The 21502-nt window shown below is 48.7% G+C and overlaps 1 protein-coding gene across 2 annotated transcripts in view; it reads right to left on the bottom strand.

Moving 5' to 3' along the window:
• Positions 1 to 21502, bottom strand: part of MGMT (O-6-methylguanine-DNA methyltransferase) — a 267048-nt gene that overhangs the window by 240224 nt on the left and 5322 nt on the right. The window contains exon 2 of one of the 2 annotated variants that reach the window (XM_052661082.1): positions 11040 to 11129. The exons of the other annotated variant lie outside the window; for it this stretch is intronic. Within the exon in view, the coding sequence (XP_052517042.1) occupies positions 11040 to 11069 (30 nt within the window). The 5' untranslated portion in view covers positions 11070 to 11129. The remainder of the gene's footprint in view (positions 1 to 11039; positions 11130 to 21502) is intronic. 2 annotated transcript variants of the gene reach the window in all.

Below are 21502 nucleotides of genomic sequence, written 5' to 3'. Positions count from 1 at the left end.
ATTGCCAACACAGAAGCAGAGTCGGGGAGCAAAACACGTTCATGAGAACTTTATCTAAACTCGTTAAAAGAGTAACAATAATACTTAACCTTTGACGTCTAAATGATTCAGTCAAATATTTTATCTAGGTCTGTAACTTTCAGATGAGGGACAGTGTAAAAAGAGAATAAAACATCTGAGCCCCCTGGATCTGACAGAATTCCAAGCCTGCTTCCACCTGAGTAACAGAAGAGCTGAAGCCAGAAACTGCTAAATAAAAGGCAATGCAACTAGGCATAACACAATAAAAGATATTACCTTCCAACTGCATTATTGTTGCCAATTATAAGATTCACTTCAACTTAATTTCAAAAGCACAATCACCCTCAACAGAAACAGTCTCTTTTTTAAATTTCAAGGAGTATTACATTAAGGCAATAACTCACCTTCCAGCTATAATATCACCCTCCCTTATTGCAACACTACATTTCAAAAATACTTTTCATCGACAAGTCAAGCTAATTCGGGTTAATTTTATTGTATTTTGTGCTATCTCACATTTGTGTGCAATTACCTTTATCATTTTATTGCCCGGGCAGAAACTAATCAGAACAATTATTTGAAAATGGAGGTTTATAAATTCTAAATCACAGTTGCTGGCATTTTTGATAAAACAGCAGCTTTATCTCAGGAAGTGGCAGGGACACGGGATAAATCACGCATCAGTCAAGTGTGGCTGACCCCCAAGCGCATTGCACAATATCAGAAGTGCTTCCAAAGAAACTTTCCAGCCTCATCCATCATCCTTCATAATACTAAAATAGCTACACACCTGAAGAACAGAGGCTAGAGGATAATAAAGAAAAGAAAAATTTCCAGGCAGCAAGGGCAAAACCATTAAGTGCTCTCCCTTTTAAACTGTAAGATACAGTCCATGCAAATAAACAAATAATACTCCACAGTAACCCTACATATCTGTATTCATACTCATCGACTCAGTTTTAAATATAAATGAAATATGGAGTAGAGTCATAAAGAGAAAAGCACATTTCCCAACTGCGTGCATCTTGACTCTGTTTGGGCGCGGCTGCCTGTGTGGTCATGCTGCCATGCCACCACCTCTGTTCTCTAGGTCTCATTTTCTCCAAAAAGTCTACTGCATAAAAAAATATATATATATACATATATATACATATGATTTGATTTTAAAGACTAGAATAAAGGGAGAAAGCCTTCAGTCCCCACAGCGGTTTTCCTTAAGTCAATTACAGGTGACGTGGGGCTCAGGACATTTAGGAAGGCAGGTGGCCCGGTCCTCACTTGTCATGTGGGGGACAAGTGGCCTTAGGACTGGGCTGCAGCCTTCCTTAGGGAGAGACAGCCACCTCATCCCACCACACCTCTGGCATGCCTTCACCATACCTTGCTTTAGCTCGTTTTTATAGAGCAAAGGAAAATAACCATGTGATCATCTGTTTCCTTTTTAATAAAGCAGATACCCCCAAAAAAGAAGACTTTTGCACGTTTACATAGGTGACCCCATGGCATTGGATACCATGGTCTAGCTGGGTAGGAATGAAATTTATGAGCTGCACATGCCTGGCACTGCGCCAGTTGCTTTGCATACATTATCTCATTCACTCCTCCCAGCAAACCTCAGGTAGAGCAAATGACTTCAAAACGAGAAAACAGATTGGGAAGGTAAGCAACGAGCCCAAGGGCACAGCACAGAAGTAACAGGTAGTATTCAAGGCCAAATCCAACACACTTCAAGGCCTGGATTTCTGGGGGACTGGCAACTACCTCCCAGACGCAGACACATCCCACCGTGCGAGTAAGGACAGGCTCAGCTCCTCTGCAGTGGCAGACACCACCGAGCAGCCCCTGTGGACCCAGGTAGCTCACAGAGCAGGAGCCTCCACGGAAGGCCTACCGGCCTCTCCAGGTCACACGCTAACCGGGCAGCCACTCAGGAAGGAGTATGTGGCAATCAGGCGCTGGCATGGAAACGCTTCAGCCCTCCTAGAACAGCTTTCAGACATCGCCCAAAGAGGCTCAACAATTTTCAGTCTTCATCTGATGAAAACTCACAGTAAGTTTGATTTCTATCAGCTAAGTTTTATGGTCCTTTCCCACCAGCAAACTGAATTCTAGTAAAAGGAAAAAGAATAATCATGAAACAGGAGTCAGGTGTAAGATCCTACATAACACAGTATCTGTAAAGATATCAGTCCTGAACATTCACTGGAAGGCCTAATGCTGAAGCCGAAACTCCAATACTTTGGCCACCTGATGCGAAGAACTGACTCATTGGAAAAGACCCTGATGCTGGGAAAGACTGAGGGCAGGAGGAGAAGGGGACGACAGAGGATGAGATGGTTGGATGGCATCACCGACTCGATGGGCATGAGTTTGAGCAAGCTCCAGGAGCTGGTGATGGACGGAGAAGCCTGGCATGCTGCAGTTGATGGGGTCGCAAAGAGTCAGACATGACTGAGTGACTGAAATGATACAGTATTATATATATTTATATATATATATATATATCCAGAAGATAGGAAAGGATAGGGAAGACTGATGTGCTGCAGTTTATGGAGTCACAAAGAGCTGGACATAATTTAGCAACTGAACAATAACAATATAGTATTTCAATAAAACACTTGATTTTCCACACCTTGAAGTATGAATACTGTGTGACCCCAATATGTTAATGTAGAATCAACCTTGAAGAAGGTTTTCTTGTTTATCTAATTAATTTTTAATGTCTCTGTTTACAACAAAGATTCAAGAATTTAGTTAAAATGTACCAATTTGACAAAAATGGGAATTAAAAGAAAATAAGCTTACACAAAACAAAAATTAAATAGAGAATTAAATTAATAGAGAATCCTATGAAAAGTAACTACTATTCTTCACATAAGATAGTATCAGAGGACCTCTGTTGTTTTATTTCTTCCCAATGTATGACTTTTATATATTTGACAATAAGCTAATTAGCTGGTCGGTTTACCTGAAAGCATGCCATCTATTCTGAAAACAAAATGACTTCATTTTCTATCCAGGTCAAGCCTGACTTCCTAACCACACTGACACAGGTAATTACATGAATTCTGCGGACTATGTTTTGTGAAGCGAGCACAGGAAATACCATCCTTCACCAGCGGGATTTCATCTACCAAGCGATCCCTGAGGTCGTAACAGCCAATACAATAACACAGGTTCACCAGAGCCTGTTTAAAAAAGCCCGTAAGTCAGTGCGTTTCCATCACACGAGCCAGGTTTCTCCCTGCCCGGGACAGGTGGTGGCGAAGCTGAAATCTGTCAGGTTGGACTCAAACTGCAGGCACCAGGGCAAACTGACCGTCTCTAATATACGCAGAGGCAACAGGGGGAGAAATAAACGCGAGTGCATTCTGGTGTGCGTGTGTGGTCAATGCACACACGCAGATGCCCTGGCTCCATCCACTCGCAGGGGTCAGGAGCACCAGCACCTCAACAGCAATGAGCACACCAGGGCCCAGATCTTGGCTTCTAAATCTCACCTTCCAGGAAAAGGAATGTAGGCTCCCCGGAGAAGCGGGTAAATCCAGGACTGGGGCAGGAAAAATACAAGCTAAGCTTGGATTACACGGTGGGGCCAAAAAGTACTAGAAGGTAGCATGTCAAAAAGAGGAGCCAATCTCAGGGGGAGTCCAAAGGTCATTTGACTAACAGAATAAATCATGGTAGTATCAGACTACAACCCATGACATAGAATAAATATCCATGAGTCCGTACTAACATAGACAGTTCAGCAAATAAAGCAGAAAGCGGAAAAGAACAAAGAGCTCTTCACTCACAAGAATTCCAATTAGTAACAGAAGAGAACATGAAGGAGGCACAGGTCATTAGGCCCACAACACAGCAGTAATTGTCGCAGACAAGACACAGCAAGGAGTGCCCGAGTCAGCAGGGGGAAGCTGAGAGCCAGGGCGTGTGCACGGCCTCACGCCTCCCTCCAGACGTCAGCTGCAGAGAAGGGCGCCGGGACGCTCGAGCTGGAGAAACAGAATGGGCTTGTTTAAACAGACTCTGGTGAACCTGTGTGATCGTACTGGCTGTTACCCCCTCGGAAACGCCACTTCGCCCAGTGACCGCGCTTAGCATCGCCTGTAAGTGACACCTGGACACCGTACGTGCCATGATGCCTTGAGGGGGTCCTCATCTCTGCGCTTTTCTCACCGAAAATGTGAACTTCGATCTAACCAAGAGACCACATCACAAACCCAAAGGAGAGACATTCCACTATGTAACTGACCGGTCTTCTTCCAAAGTGTCCAGGTCACAAAAAGGAGGAGAGAGGGACCCCACGAACTAGACAAGGGGGAGCCATGACGACTGAATGCCACATGGGGTCTTGGACTGGACGGCAGAACAGAAAAAGGACACGAGTGGAAAACCTGCTGGAATTCAAACAAGGCTTACAGTGTCACACAACACGAAGTAATGCTGATTAATATGCTAATACCTGGCACATTAATTCCCTGGCTGTGGAAACTGCACAAAGCTATGTGCAAGGACCGTGGAAGACAGTAACACTATACAAAACTCGGTGCACGGGGTACAGAAATGAGGCTAAGGTTACTCAGGATACAAAGTCAAAAAAGCCCCCCGAGGCCACTGACAACCTGTGTGCAGACAAGGTCTATCCCGACTCTTGAAGACCTGGCCATTCAGAAACAGGGAGACGGGAGCAGGCAGGGTGAGAGGCGTCTGCAGGCCTTTATCGCCCCCACTGCCCCGGGAGGGGAAGCCCGGTGGACAGGCATCAGCGTTCCCAGTGTAAACCCCTCCTGTGACCACGGGTTCAGAGCCATGACGCTGCGTGTTTGCCTCTGAAAAGCATTGGTGCAGAGATCCAGGTCTGGGGAGGGGCATGTGAGCTGTTGCTGGGAAATAAAAAGGTTAAATAGATCATAAATTAATATTAGCATCAGCTGGCCAGCAGCTTTCTATCACATTATAAATCAGACTAGAGATGGGGCACCTCCTATTTAAAATCATGAGCCACTCAGAAGATCTTCTCCATAGCTTCTACCCCGATAGGTCTCTCCAGCCAAAGAAAAGGGAAACACAAGGCCATCAAGACCAGCTCATTAGAGGGGAGTAATTAAAAGGGGAAAGGGGACAGATTATACATGAGTATATGTAAAACAATACAAAACACTACTTGGGGAGGAAATTTCTCCCTGTATTTTTCCCCAGAAATACCCAGTCCACGGAGACAGCCAGGGCCAGCACTTCACCTCCAACCGTCGCATGACCTGATGAGACAGGAGCCGGGAGACCCGGCCCAACTTCACAACCCCGCGAGAGTGCGGGGTCAGGCCGCGTAACTCAGACAGAAATAATGGCTGGAGAGGGCCACCAGTATTTTACCCAGACGTTTTTATAAGGAAGCCAGAGGTTGAGAGCACAGCTAGGATAACTATACGAATTTCAATTTTACTAAAATGTTATGTCCCTTGAGCCAAGGTATTAATCTTGTTATTATACAAAAGCAGTCTCTTCTCACTGGCCATTCATTCAACTTGAATGAATTTTAAAATGTACTTGTTGTTGGATCGTGTGAAAAAGGCAAATAGAAAGTACGCATAACTAAGGAGGCTCAAACTAGACTAGGAGGTGAGGGGTGGCTGGAGAAAGATCGAGTGACCAAGAAAATTCCACACATTAGTGCCTCCCCTGCTCGCCAACGCAGGAGACATAAGAGACTTGGGTTCGATCCCTGGGACGGTAAGATCCCCTGGAGGAGGTGGCACCCCACTGCAGTGTTCTTGCATAGAGAATCCCATGGACAGAGGAGCCTGGCAGGCTACATATAGTCCCTAGCGTCACAAAGAGTCAGACATGACTAAAGCGACACAGCACAGATGTTTATAAAACACAGAGCGTGACCCCAAAGAAACAATTGACTAATTTTCTCTTCTTCAAAAGGATGAGGATAAAATTAAAAGGGAGTCTCCAAACAACCAGACCGCCCTGGTCACCCCGTGCCCTCTGGATCCAGCCACTAGCAGGGGCAGGCCTGCCCCTCGCCCCAGCCACGCCCGAGCACCGAGCGCTGACAGAGAGCATGCTCTGCCAGCATCGGACACGGCAGACCCCATGGTCCCAGGAAGGCTCTGGGAAGGCCATCACACCCTCTGTGACCAGACACGGGGCTGTTTCTGGGAACTCACACCCGGATGAGGCCCTGATGTCACTTTAACGACGTGCAGAAGCTCTGCCTAGAAAACGGCGAGGAGTCCTGGCGCAGAGAGATAAGCAGGGCAGACCAAAAGCCATCCGCGTCTGGCAGAGGCAGCGCGCCCCGTTATCGTTTCTCTCCTGCACAACGTGATCGACTGTAAGGCGTTATTACACTAGACGGCTCCAGAATTCTGGAGCAGGCCCGACTGCAAGGTGAGAACTGTCGCCCTCTACAAGCAAACAGGAATTTGAAAGTTTAAGAGGTCATCCATCATCTGTAATGAGTCATAATCAGCGAATGAACTGCAGAGGATGTATCTTATCACTTGGCCTATAAAAGCTTCTGATCCATGGGGTAAAAAAAAACACACTGAACTTTAATAAGCACTCAATTATAACAAATAAACCCAAACACCTAATTACCAAGTGACTATTTATAGTTGCTAAAATAACTTAACCCAGTTTCACAAACCACATATTTTAAGATTCATAGAAAAATCCTGCCCAGTTCCAGCATTTGATACTACATTTATTTTGCCTGCACCCAGAGGATCAAGAGATCTGTAACTCTAAATTACATTATTTGTACCGTAAATTCAAAGAGAAATTAGTCTCATTTACAAACAGCAATTACTTATAACAGAAAACTGAATTGCAAATTTAAATTGTTAGTTTTGACAAAAATCCAAAACCTGGTTAAAGGAACACTGTGAAGCTGAGAGAAGAGCCCACGTGTAGTGTCAGCAATGGCTCTGTTCACTAAAATGGTTTTGCAAGACAAGCGAACTTCCAAAAAAACACTTTATTCTTCTCTAATTTGGCCTACTTTGTATTTTTAGTGTCCTGTTCAAATTCCTCTCCCTGTGGAGGGGATGTCCCTATTAAAACAGCACAAAGAAGGAAAAATCTGTAATCTGTACAACAAAATGAGATTTTAATGTTCATATTTTTAAATTTAGTGATAAATTTAAAAAATAATAAAAACAAGAAAACCAAATGTCAGAATCAGAGTGGATTCCAAAGACCACTATGTAACATTAAACAAACATTTAATCCATCTAGGGTAGTCATGTCCAACACAGAAGCTATGAGTCATCACAGGGCAGGGGGATGGGGGGCACTGGTTTAAATTTAAATGAATTAGAATAAAAATTTTAAATGCAGTTCGTAAGTCACACTCGTCACACCCCAAGTGCCCAGTAGCCTCATGTGACCAGCGGCTTCCACACTGGACGGCACAGGTATGTTCTATTACGGCCACACGTCCTGTTGGCAGTGCTGGCCGACCCAGTCACTGTCACATTAGAGAAACTGAGTCCCAGGAGGTCCCGTGGCGACCTGTTGATAAACCAGGAGCTGACCACTGAGCACTGACCGTTCCTTTAGTCACGACGCCCAACGTGAGCCCGAGCTCCACGGGGTCGGGGCCCTGTCTGCCGAGCTCAGAGTCAGACACAGACCCAGCACATCCCCACCCAGGAGATGAGACCCTGACCCTGACCAGGTGGGTGATGCTTTGGATGAAGATATGACTAAATGACCGTAATACTTCTGGATCCAAAACTGCAAGATGTAGTCCTCTAAATCAAGAAGCCCAGAGACTGGTTAAGAATTTCTCTAAGATATAGGAAGACTTCCCTACTTGGTTGTATTCTCAAAAATACCACATTAAACACCTTTGCACACAAAATTTTCTTTCGGACAGAGTCTCAGACATGAAACTGCCCTAAATACCCAACAATGAAATCATGTTACACCTTTATAATGGGATACCATGTCATCTCTTCTTAGGACACCATGTCATCCCTTCTTAAAGGGATGGGAATACCAGACCCACCTTACCTTCCTCCTGAGAAATCTGTATGCAGGTCAGGAAGCAACAGTTGGAACTGGACATGGAACAACAGACTGGTTGAAAATTGGGAAAGGAGTACGTCAAGGCTGTCTATTGTCACCCTGCTTATTTAACTTCTACGCAGAGTAATCATGCAAAATGCCAGGCAGGATGAAGCACAAGCTGGAATCAAGATTGCCGGGAGAAATATCAATAACCTCAGATACCCAGATGACATCACCCTTACGGCAGAAAGTGAAGAGGAACTAAAGAGCCTCTCGATGAAAGTGAAAGAGGAGAGTGAAAACGCTGGCTTAAAACTCAGCTTTCAAAAAAACAAAGATCATAGCATCCAGTCCCATCACTTCATGGCAAATAGATGGGGAAACAATGGAAACATTAACAGGCTTTCTTTTCTTGGGCTCCAAAATCACTGCAGCCATGAAATTAAAAGATGCTTGCTCCTTGGAAGAAAAGCTATGACAAACCTAGACAGTGTTTTAAAAAGCAGAGACATTACTTTGCTGACAAAGATATGTCTAGTCAAGCCATGGTTTTTCCAGTAGTCATGTATGGATGTGAGAGTTGGACCATAAAGAAAGCTGAGTGCCGAAGAATTGATGCTTTTGAACTGTGGTGTTGGAGAAGACTCTTGAGAGTCCCTTGGACTGCAAGGAGATCCAACCAGTCCATCCTAAAGGAAATCAGACCTGAATATTCATTGGAAGGACTGATGCTAAAGCTGAAGGTCCATACTTTGATCCCCTGATGTGAAGAACTGACTCATTGGGAAAGACCCTGATGCTGGGAACGATTGAAGGCAGGAGGAGAAGGGGACGACAGAGGATGAGATGGTTGGATGGCATCACCAACCTGATGGATATGAGTTTAAGCAAGCTCCGGGAGTTGGTGATGGACAGGGAAGCCTGGCGTGCTGCAGTCCGTGGGGTCGCAGAGTCGGACATGACAGAGCAACAGAACAGAACTGATGTCATCTCTAGAAATTATGTTGGCAAAGATTTCAGTTTCACAGATAAGCATTTATGAAAAAAGATCAGGTAAAAGAGCTAGGCACAAAACTGGGATTATCCCCCATACAGAGATCGTCCCGTGTGATGGGTGTATGTAGCATGTACATACATGCACACACATGTGCATACTACACAGTCAAGAGAAGAGAGAACAGAAAATACAAGCAGAAGAGTGTATTTCCAACATGTACATACGTGCACACATGTGTGCATACTACACAGTCAAGAGAAAACAGAAAATACGAGCAGAAAAGTGTATTTCCAGCATGTACATATGTGCACACACGTGTGCATACTACACAGTCAAGAGAAGAGAAGACAGAAAATACAAGCAGAAGAGTGTATTTCCAACATACTGGTATTAACAGATAAGACTTTAGAATAATTATGGTTGTGTTTAAAAATAGGAAAAGACAGACAAAATGAATGAGACTGGAGAATTTTAAATACTGAATTGAAATACATTATAAAAATATGAAATGGACATTCTAGAACTGCAAACACAAAGTTTGGAATTCAGAACTCACTGAGTAAGATTAACAGGAGATGGAACAGTGTAGGAAACAGGATCTGTGATCGACAAGACAGGGCCCGAGAGAGAACGCAAACCATGGCAGAGGAAGAGAAAAGCAGAGTGAGCAGCAAACAGGAGCCCCAGGGCCACGAGGACACAGGAAACAGGACCGGCTCCTGTGGTTCTACCCCAGAAGGAAAGGAGGCGGACGACGAAGGGGCACATATGAATCAGTGAGGTGAGAATTTTCCAAAACAAATAACAGATACCAACCCCGCGATTCAAGAAGCTCAGCAAACTCCAAACAGGGTTCAGTATGAATGTACACCCATGGTGGATTCATGTCAATGTATGGCAAAACCAATACAGTATTGTAAAGTAAAATAAAAATTAAAAAAAAGAAAACTCACAACTAACCACACAGTTAATTAGTTCCAAACCACAGAGAAATGGAAAACCAGAGAGAAAAATCTTAACAGCAACCAGAGTAAAAAGTTCCCACTACCTTCAAAGGGGCAACAACAAGGCTGACAGCTGACGACTCCACAGAAGCCTCAGAAATCAGAAGAAAATGAAATGAAATGTTTAAACTGATGAAACAAAATACTGAGCAACCGAGTACGCCTGTTGCTCGGGGCTGGGGAGGGAGAGGAAGCAGCCAGGCAGACCCCACTTGGTGAGGAGGCGACAGGTGTCGTGCTCATGACTTTCACTCCTCAGCTTACATGTGTATCTCATATGCTCCTTAGTGTGTGTTTCAAACAACACAAAATTTTAAAAAGTAAAAAAGGGGAGGACCAAAGAGGGAGGGAAAGAAGGAAGGAAAGAAAACATCTGCATCAGAAGAACAGGGAAGATCAAATTAATGCAGCAAAGAGCCCTGAAGTCAAAATTCCACAAAATGGAAAACTGACAAAACCTGCAAATGTGCCCCTTGTGATGGGAAAGAGCAAGGACACTTTTTCCAGAAGCTGATTATTATGCTGAGAGAGACTTCCAAAGCTCAGTCACCTGAGACTGAAAGAAACACAGACTCGTCTCCAGTTGGAAACCAGCACACCATGGATATCTGTACGTGCAGACTAAATTTATATGTAACTGCAAACTTTGTGAGTGAACACACTTCTCCTTTAGTTCCACAAGAACTCCAGACACGCGGCGTCACTGGGGCGCTGTGAGCACTCACACTCAACAGAAGGCACCCGTGCAGTGGGGGACGCACTGGGCAAATCAGAGCAGTCACGGTCACGCACTCCTAATGCTCGTGTGATGCCCGTGAGGGCACAGACACCCCGAAGCAACCCCCACGCCCTCACACACCTGTGTGAGCACGGGCACTCTCTGTTAACGCTTAGTTTACATGGGAGTGCAGGTGATCGACGGAGGAGCCTGGTGGGCTACAGTCCGTGGGGTCGCAAGAGTCAGACACGACTGAGCGACTTCACCTTACCTTACAGGTGATCGGCGATGCTGCGGTCATTTCAGGTGCACAGCAAAGGGATGGACACACGCACTCTGACCTTCCTAGGTGTGCACAGGGCTGTGAGGGAAGCACAGGGCTGTGAGGGAAGCACAGCAGAGGCAGCCCGGCCTCCAGCACCACGTGCGGAGCGGTCACACGAGCCCCCGGACAAGGGGTTCAGTTCTCACACGCAGAGCTCTCTGCATGGCCAGACAGATGGCAACATGGGGGTTAATGCTGTCTTGAAGTAAAGTGAAGTTGCTCAGTCATGTCTGACTCTGCGACCCCATGGACTGTAGCCTACCGGGCTCCTCTATCCGTGGGATTTTCCAGGCAAGAATACTGGAGTGGGTTGCGATTTCCTTCTCCAGGGGAACTTCCCGACCCAGGTATTGAACCCGGGTCTCCCGGATTGTAGGCAGATGCTTTACCATCTGAGCCACAAGAGAAGCCCATGCTGTCATAAGCTCTATTAAACATCAGCAATGAAGGTCCAGGCTGGCTGGAGATACACCTGCAGTGGCTGTAGATTCAGCTGGGAGAAATGCACTCTTCCACGGTCTGGTCTCCTCTTAAGACAGCATGAAACACCAACGTGAGAGTCCTCAGCAAACCACCTTTCTGTTGACGCCACACATTTAAAACCATGGGTGACAAGAGAAAAGTCATCTGAACTGGAAATGCCCTTAATTCTCTGAGTTCCCAGTTCTGTCCTCTCCATATGGAGCTGGCTGGAATCATCCTCCTTTGAGGTGGTAGTGGTCTGACTTTTTGCAACCCCACGGACGACAGCCCGCCAGGCTCCTCTCTCCGTGGGATTTCCCACAGAGAATACTGGAGTGGGTTGCCATTTCCTTCTCCAGGGAATCTTCCTGACCCAGAGATAGAACCCAGGTCTCCTGCATTGGCAGGAGAATTATTTACCACTGAGCCACCTGGGAAGCCCCTCCTTGGGAGTAAAACCCCAAATAACATGCTTTAAATTTCTTGACAGAAACTCAACTTGTTTCTCCCAACATCACCAAACACCTATGTGTCACTCACCCATGAGTCACTCCCAGCCTGACCTGGATCTACCTAACATGAGCAGGAAACCCCCGGGCCCTTTAAACACAGGAAGTAGGCTGACACACAGGAACGGGAGCATCGAGAGGCCAGCAGGAGAGGGTGAGCCCCCTCAGGACTTGGCTGCTCCCACCTTTCATCCGGGGAGATGCTGGGAAGATGAGGCGTCACCAGAGCCCAGAAGGCGGGGCCACCGGGAGGAGCAAGAGCCACAGGTGGCCAGGGGCTGCTGGGGCGGGGCCATTCTCGACAGAGACAAGTGGACGCAGAGATCAGACGAGGAACGGCCGTATCTGCAGCCCTCACCGGGGGTGCTCCACTCTCCCCCAGCACCTCTCAGGTCCAGCAGAAGTCAGAGCTGAGCAAGACCAAGTGGGATGGCCCCAACGACCACCCTGCAGTGCTTCTGCTTCCACAGGACATCGGGTGACACAGACCCGCCCTGAGACACCCCCTGCAGTCAGGCCCCTCCCTGTGCCCTGCCCCTGAGTCAAGGAGGGCCAGCAGCGCAATCCACCTGGACCGTCCTTCTCAGGTCCCTGAACAACAATGTGATGCACTTGGCTTCCGCTGAGGACTCACAACAAAACAAAATCAAACCAAACCACTCCTGCATTCTTTTAAAGCCAACAATAAATCACTAACCATGCCTTATTCTAAAATTCCTAGACAAACGCCTCCACAGGAAAAGGTCTCTCTCTCCTGAACCGTGACAGTCACTAACTAATCACACCCTCTTCCCTCTTCATCATGGCCGCCTGTAGGCTCTATTTCAGAGTCATCTGGACCCGTGAAAGCTATCCTCAGGCTTCTCTGATGGCTCAGATGGCAAAGAACCTGCCTGCAATGCGGGAGACATGGGTTCAATCCCCGGGTAGGGAAGATCCCCTGGAGAAGGTAATGGCTACCCACTCCAGTATTCTTGTCTGGAGAATCCCATGGACAGAGGAACCTGGCGGGCTACAGTCCATGGGGTTGCAAAGAGTCAGACACGACTGAGCGACTGACACGTTCCCTTCAAGCCATCCCTAGTCTGGGTTTCCTGCCATATTTAATCTTCTCTACTAGCACATGGTCCACTGGCAACCACAATGATCTAAATACAGCCAAGGATCAGAAAACAAACAGAAAAGTCTCCTGCCAGCCAAAATGCTGTCACAAAATCCACGCACTAAAGGCCCCCGACTCTGAAGCCAGCCGCCTGGGTTAGAACAGCTACTATGAATGTGTCTCATATGTTCAAGAAGATGGAAGAAAACATAAACTTTATGAAAAACACAGAAGATGTAAGAGAGACCCAAAGGGAATGCAGATGTAAAGCAGACTATGGAAAATGAAAAATCACCCGATGTGATCGACAAAGTAGACACAGCAGAAGGGGTAAAATGTGCGTGAAAATGAACATACAACGTTTTTTAAACTATCCAGGAAGAGAGAGAAAGACCGAAGAAAACGGACAGCGCATCAGGAAGACGCGGGACAATATTGCGCAGTCCAACACACATGCAACTGGGAGTCCCAGAAAACGGCAGAAAATTATTTGAAGAAATAATTCCTATTCCCTCATATGTGATCAAAACCCATACTCACTACTGCAAGAAACTCAGTGGAACCAAAGCAGAAGAGAACATAAAGAACTAAACCAAGGCAAGTCGTAAACAAATTGCTGAAAAGAAGTAATAAAGAAAAAACCTGAGAAGTGAAAAGATGGTGACACACGGAGGCACGCGGGGAGGAGACGGTGAGACACAGAGGCACGCGGGGAGGAGACGGTCACACACCGAGGCACGCGGGGAGGAGGTGGTCACACACGGAGGCACGCGGGGAGGAGACGGTGAGACACAGAGGCACGCGGGGAGGAGACGGTCACACACCGAGGCACGTGGGGAGGAGGTGGTCACACACGGAGGCACGCGGGGAGGAGACGGTCACACACCGAGGCACGCGGGGAGGAGACGGTCACACACCGAGGCACGCGGGGAGGAGGCGGTCACACACAGAGGCGGCACGCGGGGAGGAGACGGTCACACACTGAGGCACGCGGGGAGGAGACGGTCACACACCGAGGCACGCGGGGAGGAGACGGTCACACACGGAGGCACGCGGGGAGGAGACGGTCACACACGGAGGCACGCGGGGAGGAGACGGTCACACACCGAGGCACGCGGGGAGGAGACGGTCACACACCGAGGCACGCGGGGAGGAGACGGTCACACACCGAGGCACGCGGGGAGGAGACGGTCACACACCGAGGCACGCGGGGAGGAGACGGTCACACACCGAGGCACGCGGGGAGGAGACGGTCACACACCGAGGCACGCGGGGAGGAGACGGTCACACACCGAGGCACGCGGGGAGGAGACGGTCACACACCGAGGCACGCGGGGAGGAGACGGTGAGACACAGAGGCACGCGGGGAGGAGATGGTCACACACGGAGGCACGCGGGGAGGAGACGGTGAGACACAGAGGCACGCGGGGAGGAGATGGTCACACACGGAGGCACGCGGGGAGGAGACGGTCACACACGGAGGCACGCGGGGAGGAGACGGTCACACACGGAGGCACGCGGGGAGGAGACGGTCACACACCGAGGCACGCGGGGAGGAGACGGTCACACACGGAGGCACACGGGGAGGAGACGGTGAGACACAGAGGCACGCGGGGAGGAGATGGTCACACACGGAGGCACACGGGGAGGAGACGGTGAGACACGGAGGCACAAAATTAAGAGGGACAGCAAACTGATCAGAAACTGTGCAAGACAGGACACAATGGAATGTATTTAAAGCATGAAAATGGGGGGAAAGGGGTCAATCTAGAATTCTGTGAGGCAAAATATCTTTCAAGAATGAAAGTCAGAATAAAGCCTTATTCCAAAAACAAAAAAAGTAAGCCAATTTGTACGCTAGCAGACCTTTATCTGAGCGACACTGGTGCAAGTTCCATAGGCATTAGGACGGAAACTCAGATTTCCCAAGAGTAGACAGCGTGCAAGCGGTAAGTATGCAAATAAATATAAAAGTTTTTTTCAATTTTAATCTCTTTAAAGGACAACTGACTGCCTAAAACAAAAATAATAAAAGTATATTTTGGAGTTTATAACATATGTAGAAATAAAACATACTAAATAAATATAATCCCCCAAAAACAGGATGAGAGAAACTGAAATAGACTCACGGAAGGTTCTTACACTGTCCATGACGATGAGTAATATGACGTGAATGCGGCCTATGATGAGCTAGTTATGACCGTCACACACTCTAGAGCCAACAAGAGCCAGTGTACATATGCGGTGAATCGACATCATCTTAAAATATATTCAAATAGTCTGAACAAAAGCAGGAAAACGGAGGGAGAAGGGTGAAGGGACAAACAGAACAAGGAGAAAACACATATCAAGGTGGTGCCCTTGAACCCAACCTCACTGGTCATTACATAACATGTAAGTAGTCTGAATACTTCAATTTTAAAAAGACCTTATGATTAGCAAGCTGTCTACAAGAAACATGTGTTAAATGTAAAGATACAATGTGAAAGAATGGGAAAACACTCACCACAGAAACAGTAATGGAAAGAAAGCTGGAGTGGCTATCTGAATATCAAACACAGAATTTCAAAACAAGGAAATTGCTAAGACTAAAGGCCATTAAGAGTAAAAGGGTTAATTCGCCGAAAGGACGTAAAAATTCTAAATATGCAGGCACCTAATAAAGGACTTTGAAACAGATGAAGCAAGAACAGAGAACACAACAGGAAACAGACAAATCTCCACCAACAGTTGGTGATTTCAGCACTCCTTTCCTATAATTTATAGAACGGGGAGACAGAAAAGCAGTAAGAATACATTAAAGACAACACTTGAGCAACAATAATGTTTAGTGTTGCTTAAATGAACTAGTAATATTTAAATCTTTTTCAACGCTGTATTGAGGTATGACTCTGGAGTCTCTAGGAAGTTTTCAGAGTGCCAAGTTGCTGAGCCCAAACAGTGACAGGAATACAGGTGTGGAGGGAAGAGTCCCGTGATCTCGCCCTGCGCACCCACCTGCTCTCTCCATCCGGAAAACCCAGGGCCTTTCAGAACCCGATCGCCCACCTGCAAACACAGGGGGAAGAGCAGAGGGGCACACCTGTTTCCCCACCCCACGCCCAGAGCACAAGGAGAGGGATATGAGAGCACCCCGTGTTATCAAAGGAAACGCCTATTTGCTGCATCTCCTTAAACACTGGCTGGCACCCCCACCACTACCATCTCCTGCACAAACTTTCCCATCTCCCTAGGAGACTTGCTCCTGAACCACCACTAGAGAACTTTTTCTATTTCGGCTTAAAGCTGGAAATGAGGAGGAGGGTGAAGAAATAATGCTTTGGTGGAGCAAGTCAGTGTAGGAACGTGAAAACAGTTAAAACTCATTAGATTTCTGGTCAAGACGCAAGACCGCCGTCCCCCCAAAATCAAGCAATCTATTCTAACTGGGTTCCCATGGTAACTGTACAATTGGGCTTTTCAATATGACATCCCGAAGGCCCAATGCACACTTGTAAAATATACTCTGAACAGCCTGAAGTGTTTTCATGTTACTGCGCTCTCAGACCAATGACTGCACGTCCCCGCCCTGCCCGCCGGGGGCGGGGCACGCTGGCGGCGCTTGCGGTACCAACACAAGTCCGGCAAGGAATACAGGAGACCGGAGCAGGTATATAAAACGGGCCACATGCTGGAGCTCCAGCCAGTCTGCTCTGGGGACAAACCGGTACGAAGACTGTCACAGAGCCCCGTTTACGGACTGCACGCCACACCACGAGGCCCCTCTTATTGATTTCAAGGTTAAACAGAATCAATCACTAATAATTACAAGAGGGGCCTCCAGGTTAATCATATTCTTAGACTCTCAGTACTGAATTAAATGACAAGCATAGCTGCCCTGATAAATAAAACACAACTGAGGATCCAAACCCACATTTCAGGTGTCAACAGGACGGTACTAAGCACAGCACCCAGCGCCGCCCCAGACCTCAGCCTCTCCAGTGCTGGAACACAGCAGTCTGTCCCAGCCACCGCTGGGCCCCGAGTGGACCCAGGAGCAGAGTGCTGGTTATCCTCTGAAGATGCAAAGGGTCGAAGCTCAGAAATGGTGAAAGTTCACAACTTCAGTGTTCCTTCCAACAATCCTAAAAATACCCACACGTTTGAGACATTCTGCAGAACCACAATACATACTGTGGTTTCTGGCAGACTGGCGACCTAGGCAGAAGTAAATCGAAGTCTCCCACCTTTATTTACTACATCCCCTCACCGATGCACCACAGTTTTAACGTGGGCCAGTCTGGTGCAAGTGTGGGCTGGCAGGCTTCCAGGGAGAAGCACCCTGCTTAGTCCCCAATTCTACAGAGACCTCCAAAAATCCTCAAGGCAACTTAGCATGAAAAGCAGCAAACTGCATGGTTCTCAGGATGCTCACTAGAGCCCAGCAGAATGACCACGTGATGCTCCTCGGTTCCAGCAGGAGCAGAGTATGAACTGACCCAGAATAGAGAAAAAATAAAAAGCAACAGAAACTCCCAACCAACAAGCTGAGGCTGTAGGCCAGTACTATTACCCCTCTTTGTGTTTAAGAAACCCAGTCATCCAGTATTTACTCCAGTCCCACCTCCCAGCTTCCCTCAGGGCCTGGGGCCTTGACTGCTTTCCAGCAGGGTCCGCCCGGCACCAGGATAAGACCAGGCCTGTCCATGGTCCACCGGCCCTCTGGTATCTTGACCAAATCTGCCAGATTTCCTTTCTAAAACCTCTGGGATCCTGGTAATAAGACAGGTTTCTGTTCATCCTGTTTTCTTTTATTCTGATACATCTTTCAGGATGCCAAGAGCTAAACCTGCAAACAGTCCTATTTTTGAACACTGATTACCAAGTTATCTTTATCTCCCAATGCCAACTTCATGTGCAAACCCCTCATGAGTCCTGTGCTTTTGAAGTAACATCATTTAGTCTGCACCTCACCTTGTATTAGTCAGATCGAGCTGCTATAGCAGAATATCACATACTAAGTGGCTTAACAGACAGAAATTCATTTTCTCACAGTTCTGGAGACTGGCAAGTCCAAGATCAAGGCTCCAGCTGATTTGGTTTCTGGTGAGGGCTTTCTTCCTGGCTTGTAGGAAGCCACCTGCTGCCAATAACATCACCCTCTCTCTTTTCTTATAAGGCCACCAATCCTACTGGATCAGGGCCCCTTCTTCCAACCTCATTTATTCTAAACAATACCCTAACATCCCCATCTCCCAATACAGCAGTGGGGGTCAGGGCTTCAACATGTGGATTGCAGGGGCGCGTTCTGTCCACAGCAACCTGTGCCCTGAATTCTTCGCTGGGCCCTGAGTCCGGCAGAAGCCCCACACCAGGCCACGGAGAGTTTCCAAGACAGAATACCAGCATCAAGAGACAAGAACAGTACAAGCCAATCAGAAACCTGAGTGTACGTGTGATGGGCCCAAAGCGAGGAGACATTACAGGGGCTGAGGAGGTTTCCAGAAGGGCAGGGCCGTGGGAAGGACTCAGGGAGGGCCTGGGAGCAGACAGGGCCTACAATCAGGCTGAATCAGAAGAGGATCCCTAGGCAAGACTCTCTGGGGCCTCCCACCCATTCACTCTGCGATCGAAGAGCTGACGCACAGGTTTCGAGAGAAGCTGCCAGAACAAACGTGGAGGGCCTTGGGGCTAAAAGTGGTGCCAACAGGAGCCTCACAGGCTCGTGTTCCTCTGGGGCCTGGGTGGGAAAGAGGGGTCCCCTTGGAGCATCTCTGCACCCCTGCCTCCAACAGGAGGAGGAGGAAGTGGTCCTTGCTCCCTGTGTCTGCCTGGGTGCCCAGCTTACAGGGCCCCGTGGGGCAGCAGTTCTCAGGGACAGAAGCAGGCAGACGGCATGGGGCACACCAGGCAGAAAGGACCCAGGCGGCTGAGGCTGCAGCCAGGCAGTGCCTCCATCAGTGGTGGAGAGACAGGAGATGAGAAAGGTCAGCCATCTGAACCCAGAGTCCACGAGGACTTTGCTCTCCACCCCAAGAAACAGCCTCCAACCTGAGAGCTGACAGAGCCAGCCTGGCCCCACACAGAGAACCTGCCTGGCTTCCAACAGGTGACGCTCCAGCCGAGCTCAGCCCCGGGCAGCCTGGCGCCAGGGCCCCGCTGTGCTGAGCCATGCACAGGGCAGCAGTGGGCACCCAGACAGCAGAATGGAGCAGACACCCGCACAGCCAGGCCTCGGAGCTCCCCTAAGAAGTAGGCTCTGCCACACGAACGCCGGGGCAGGACTGAGGCATGTCATATAGCTGCTTCCACATCTGAAACCACCGGAAACATGATTTCTGGCCAACACAAAAGAGTATCTCACTAACCTTCTCCAGAATCCACCCTGCCTGGATTGTCCACAGCAGTGTGTAAAAGCACTTCGGGCCCAGAGGTGGCCTCTGAGAGAGAGAGAACACCACGAGGAAATCAGAACTGTGACCTTAGGGGGGCTCTTCTGGCCCGACAAACAGTCCAGAGGGTAGCCCTGGGCAACAGCAGGTTCTCAGCCCACCAGGACAGAACAGCGGCTCCAGGACACGTTCTCACCACACTCAAGGCAAAAATAAACAGGTTAGGAACACCTAAGAGGAAGTCTTTAAAGCCCATACTTTTAGTTTAGGGAAACTGAATTCCTGATTGTGACTCAGGGCCCACGTGGTTTCAAGCTGGTGGTGGGGCGCCAGCAAGCATGTCACCCCCAACCCAGGACTGAGTGTGTCCAGGGCTATCAACCACTCAGCCTGCCCAGGGTCCCCAGTGTCAGCCCAGAAATGTCCCGCGTTCCATTAAACCGCCGGCCGCCCAAGACGGACAGAACGCACAGCTGTCCGGAGCCTGTCTTTCTTGGGGGAGAAGGCGACCACACCAGTAGTCAGCGAGGTGGATAATGCTGCGTTTCAGGAATATTTCATTTTAGAACCTGCATTTGGTTCTAAGTAACCGTTCTTGCAACAAATTTCAACAGCCCCCTGCCAGGCGCAGCCACCCTCCGGTGACCCCCCCCCCACCCCGTCACTGCCCTCCTCCCCAGCAGCCCCTGCCCCCAGGGCAGCCCGGAGACGGATGGTCGGTGCAGGTCCAGCAATCAGCCAGCGGCCGCCTCGACTCACCATCCATCTGACTCGACAGCTTAATCTGATGATAACACAGTGGTGACAGAAACAGATTCTTCTGCGCAATAAAGAATAGCACACATGGGCTTTTCTCGGGATAGCTGGCTAAATTCAGGAACTTTTGGAAATACATCATTTCTGTGCCTCGCCCCTTTATTCAAGGAACTTCCACTTGAGTGTGGAAAGCCTCACAAGGAAGGGTCGCCGTTCACTTCCGGGACACCGGCTCCCCCGAGCCCCTGCCCCCTAGCACTGACCCTCTAGCGTGCCGGAGCCCGGCGACAAGTGTGGCACCTGGAAAGCTCGGGTGGAGTCTGGCTGTGGGCATGTCGCCAGGCAGCACCTGTTCCCCCCTTCTCCCGCCTCCCCGAACACGCCCACCGGGACCACCGGGGACCACCCGGGCCTCCCTCCCTGGCTGCTGCCTCTCATCCTCCAGCGTGGGTTCCCTGGCCACTTGGCCAGTCCCACCGTCTGTGACCTGCATCTGAGGAGGCTGAGCACGCACCTTATTGGTAATCTACATTCTGATGTGACTGCACACCCCAGTCTTGACAGTTTCATTGTACGGATTCTGTGACTACTTGCAGGAAAGCACAGGTAACCCCACAGAGCGCACGCTGGGGATGGGGAGGCCTGTTAATGAGCCTTACTCCTCCCTGCTGACATTTCTGCCTGAACAAACAGGTACAGTAAGGCAATCTCCCAGCTTCAGAACCCAAATGCCAGGCTCGACAGACAGGACTGACTCCCCTCCACAGCCAGATTGCCCCCACTTCCCACTTCCTGAAGGACTGTCTTACGGGAATAAAACATACACCCCAAACGCTGGCTCCTGTCTTTAATAAAGGGGATCTTCAACTTGGGCCTCTCCCACAACTGTCCCTCCATCACCCCACACTCCCCACCAGAAATGCCCCCAGATGGACCCCAAAGCACATGCGTTTGAGCAAGCTCCAGGAGTTGGTGATGGACAAGGAGGCCTGGCGTGCTGCAGTCCATGGGGTCGCAAAGAGTCAGACACGACTGAGCGACTGAACTGAACTGAAGGGCAGGATGCTCACTAGACTGGAGGGAAACAAGGATTCTGGTTGGCTCTTGCCCTTTGTATAGTTAGTCTCATCGTTCTATGAGTCTACGGTTCCAAATTAAAATTTCTATCCAGGTTGTGCTTCGCGCTTCACAACCAGCCATCCATGACTT

The sequence above is a fragment of the Budorcas taxicolor genome, chromosome 23 (assembly GCF_023091745.1).
Source record: "Budorcas taxicolor isolate Tak-1 chromosome 23, Takin1.1, whole genome shotgun sequence".
Taxonomy (NCBI): Eukaryota; Metazoa; Chordata; class Mammalia; order Artiodactyla; family Bovidae; genus Budorcas; species Budorcas taxicolor.
This window is presented reverse-complemented; position numbering and strand designations above follow the sequence as displayed.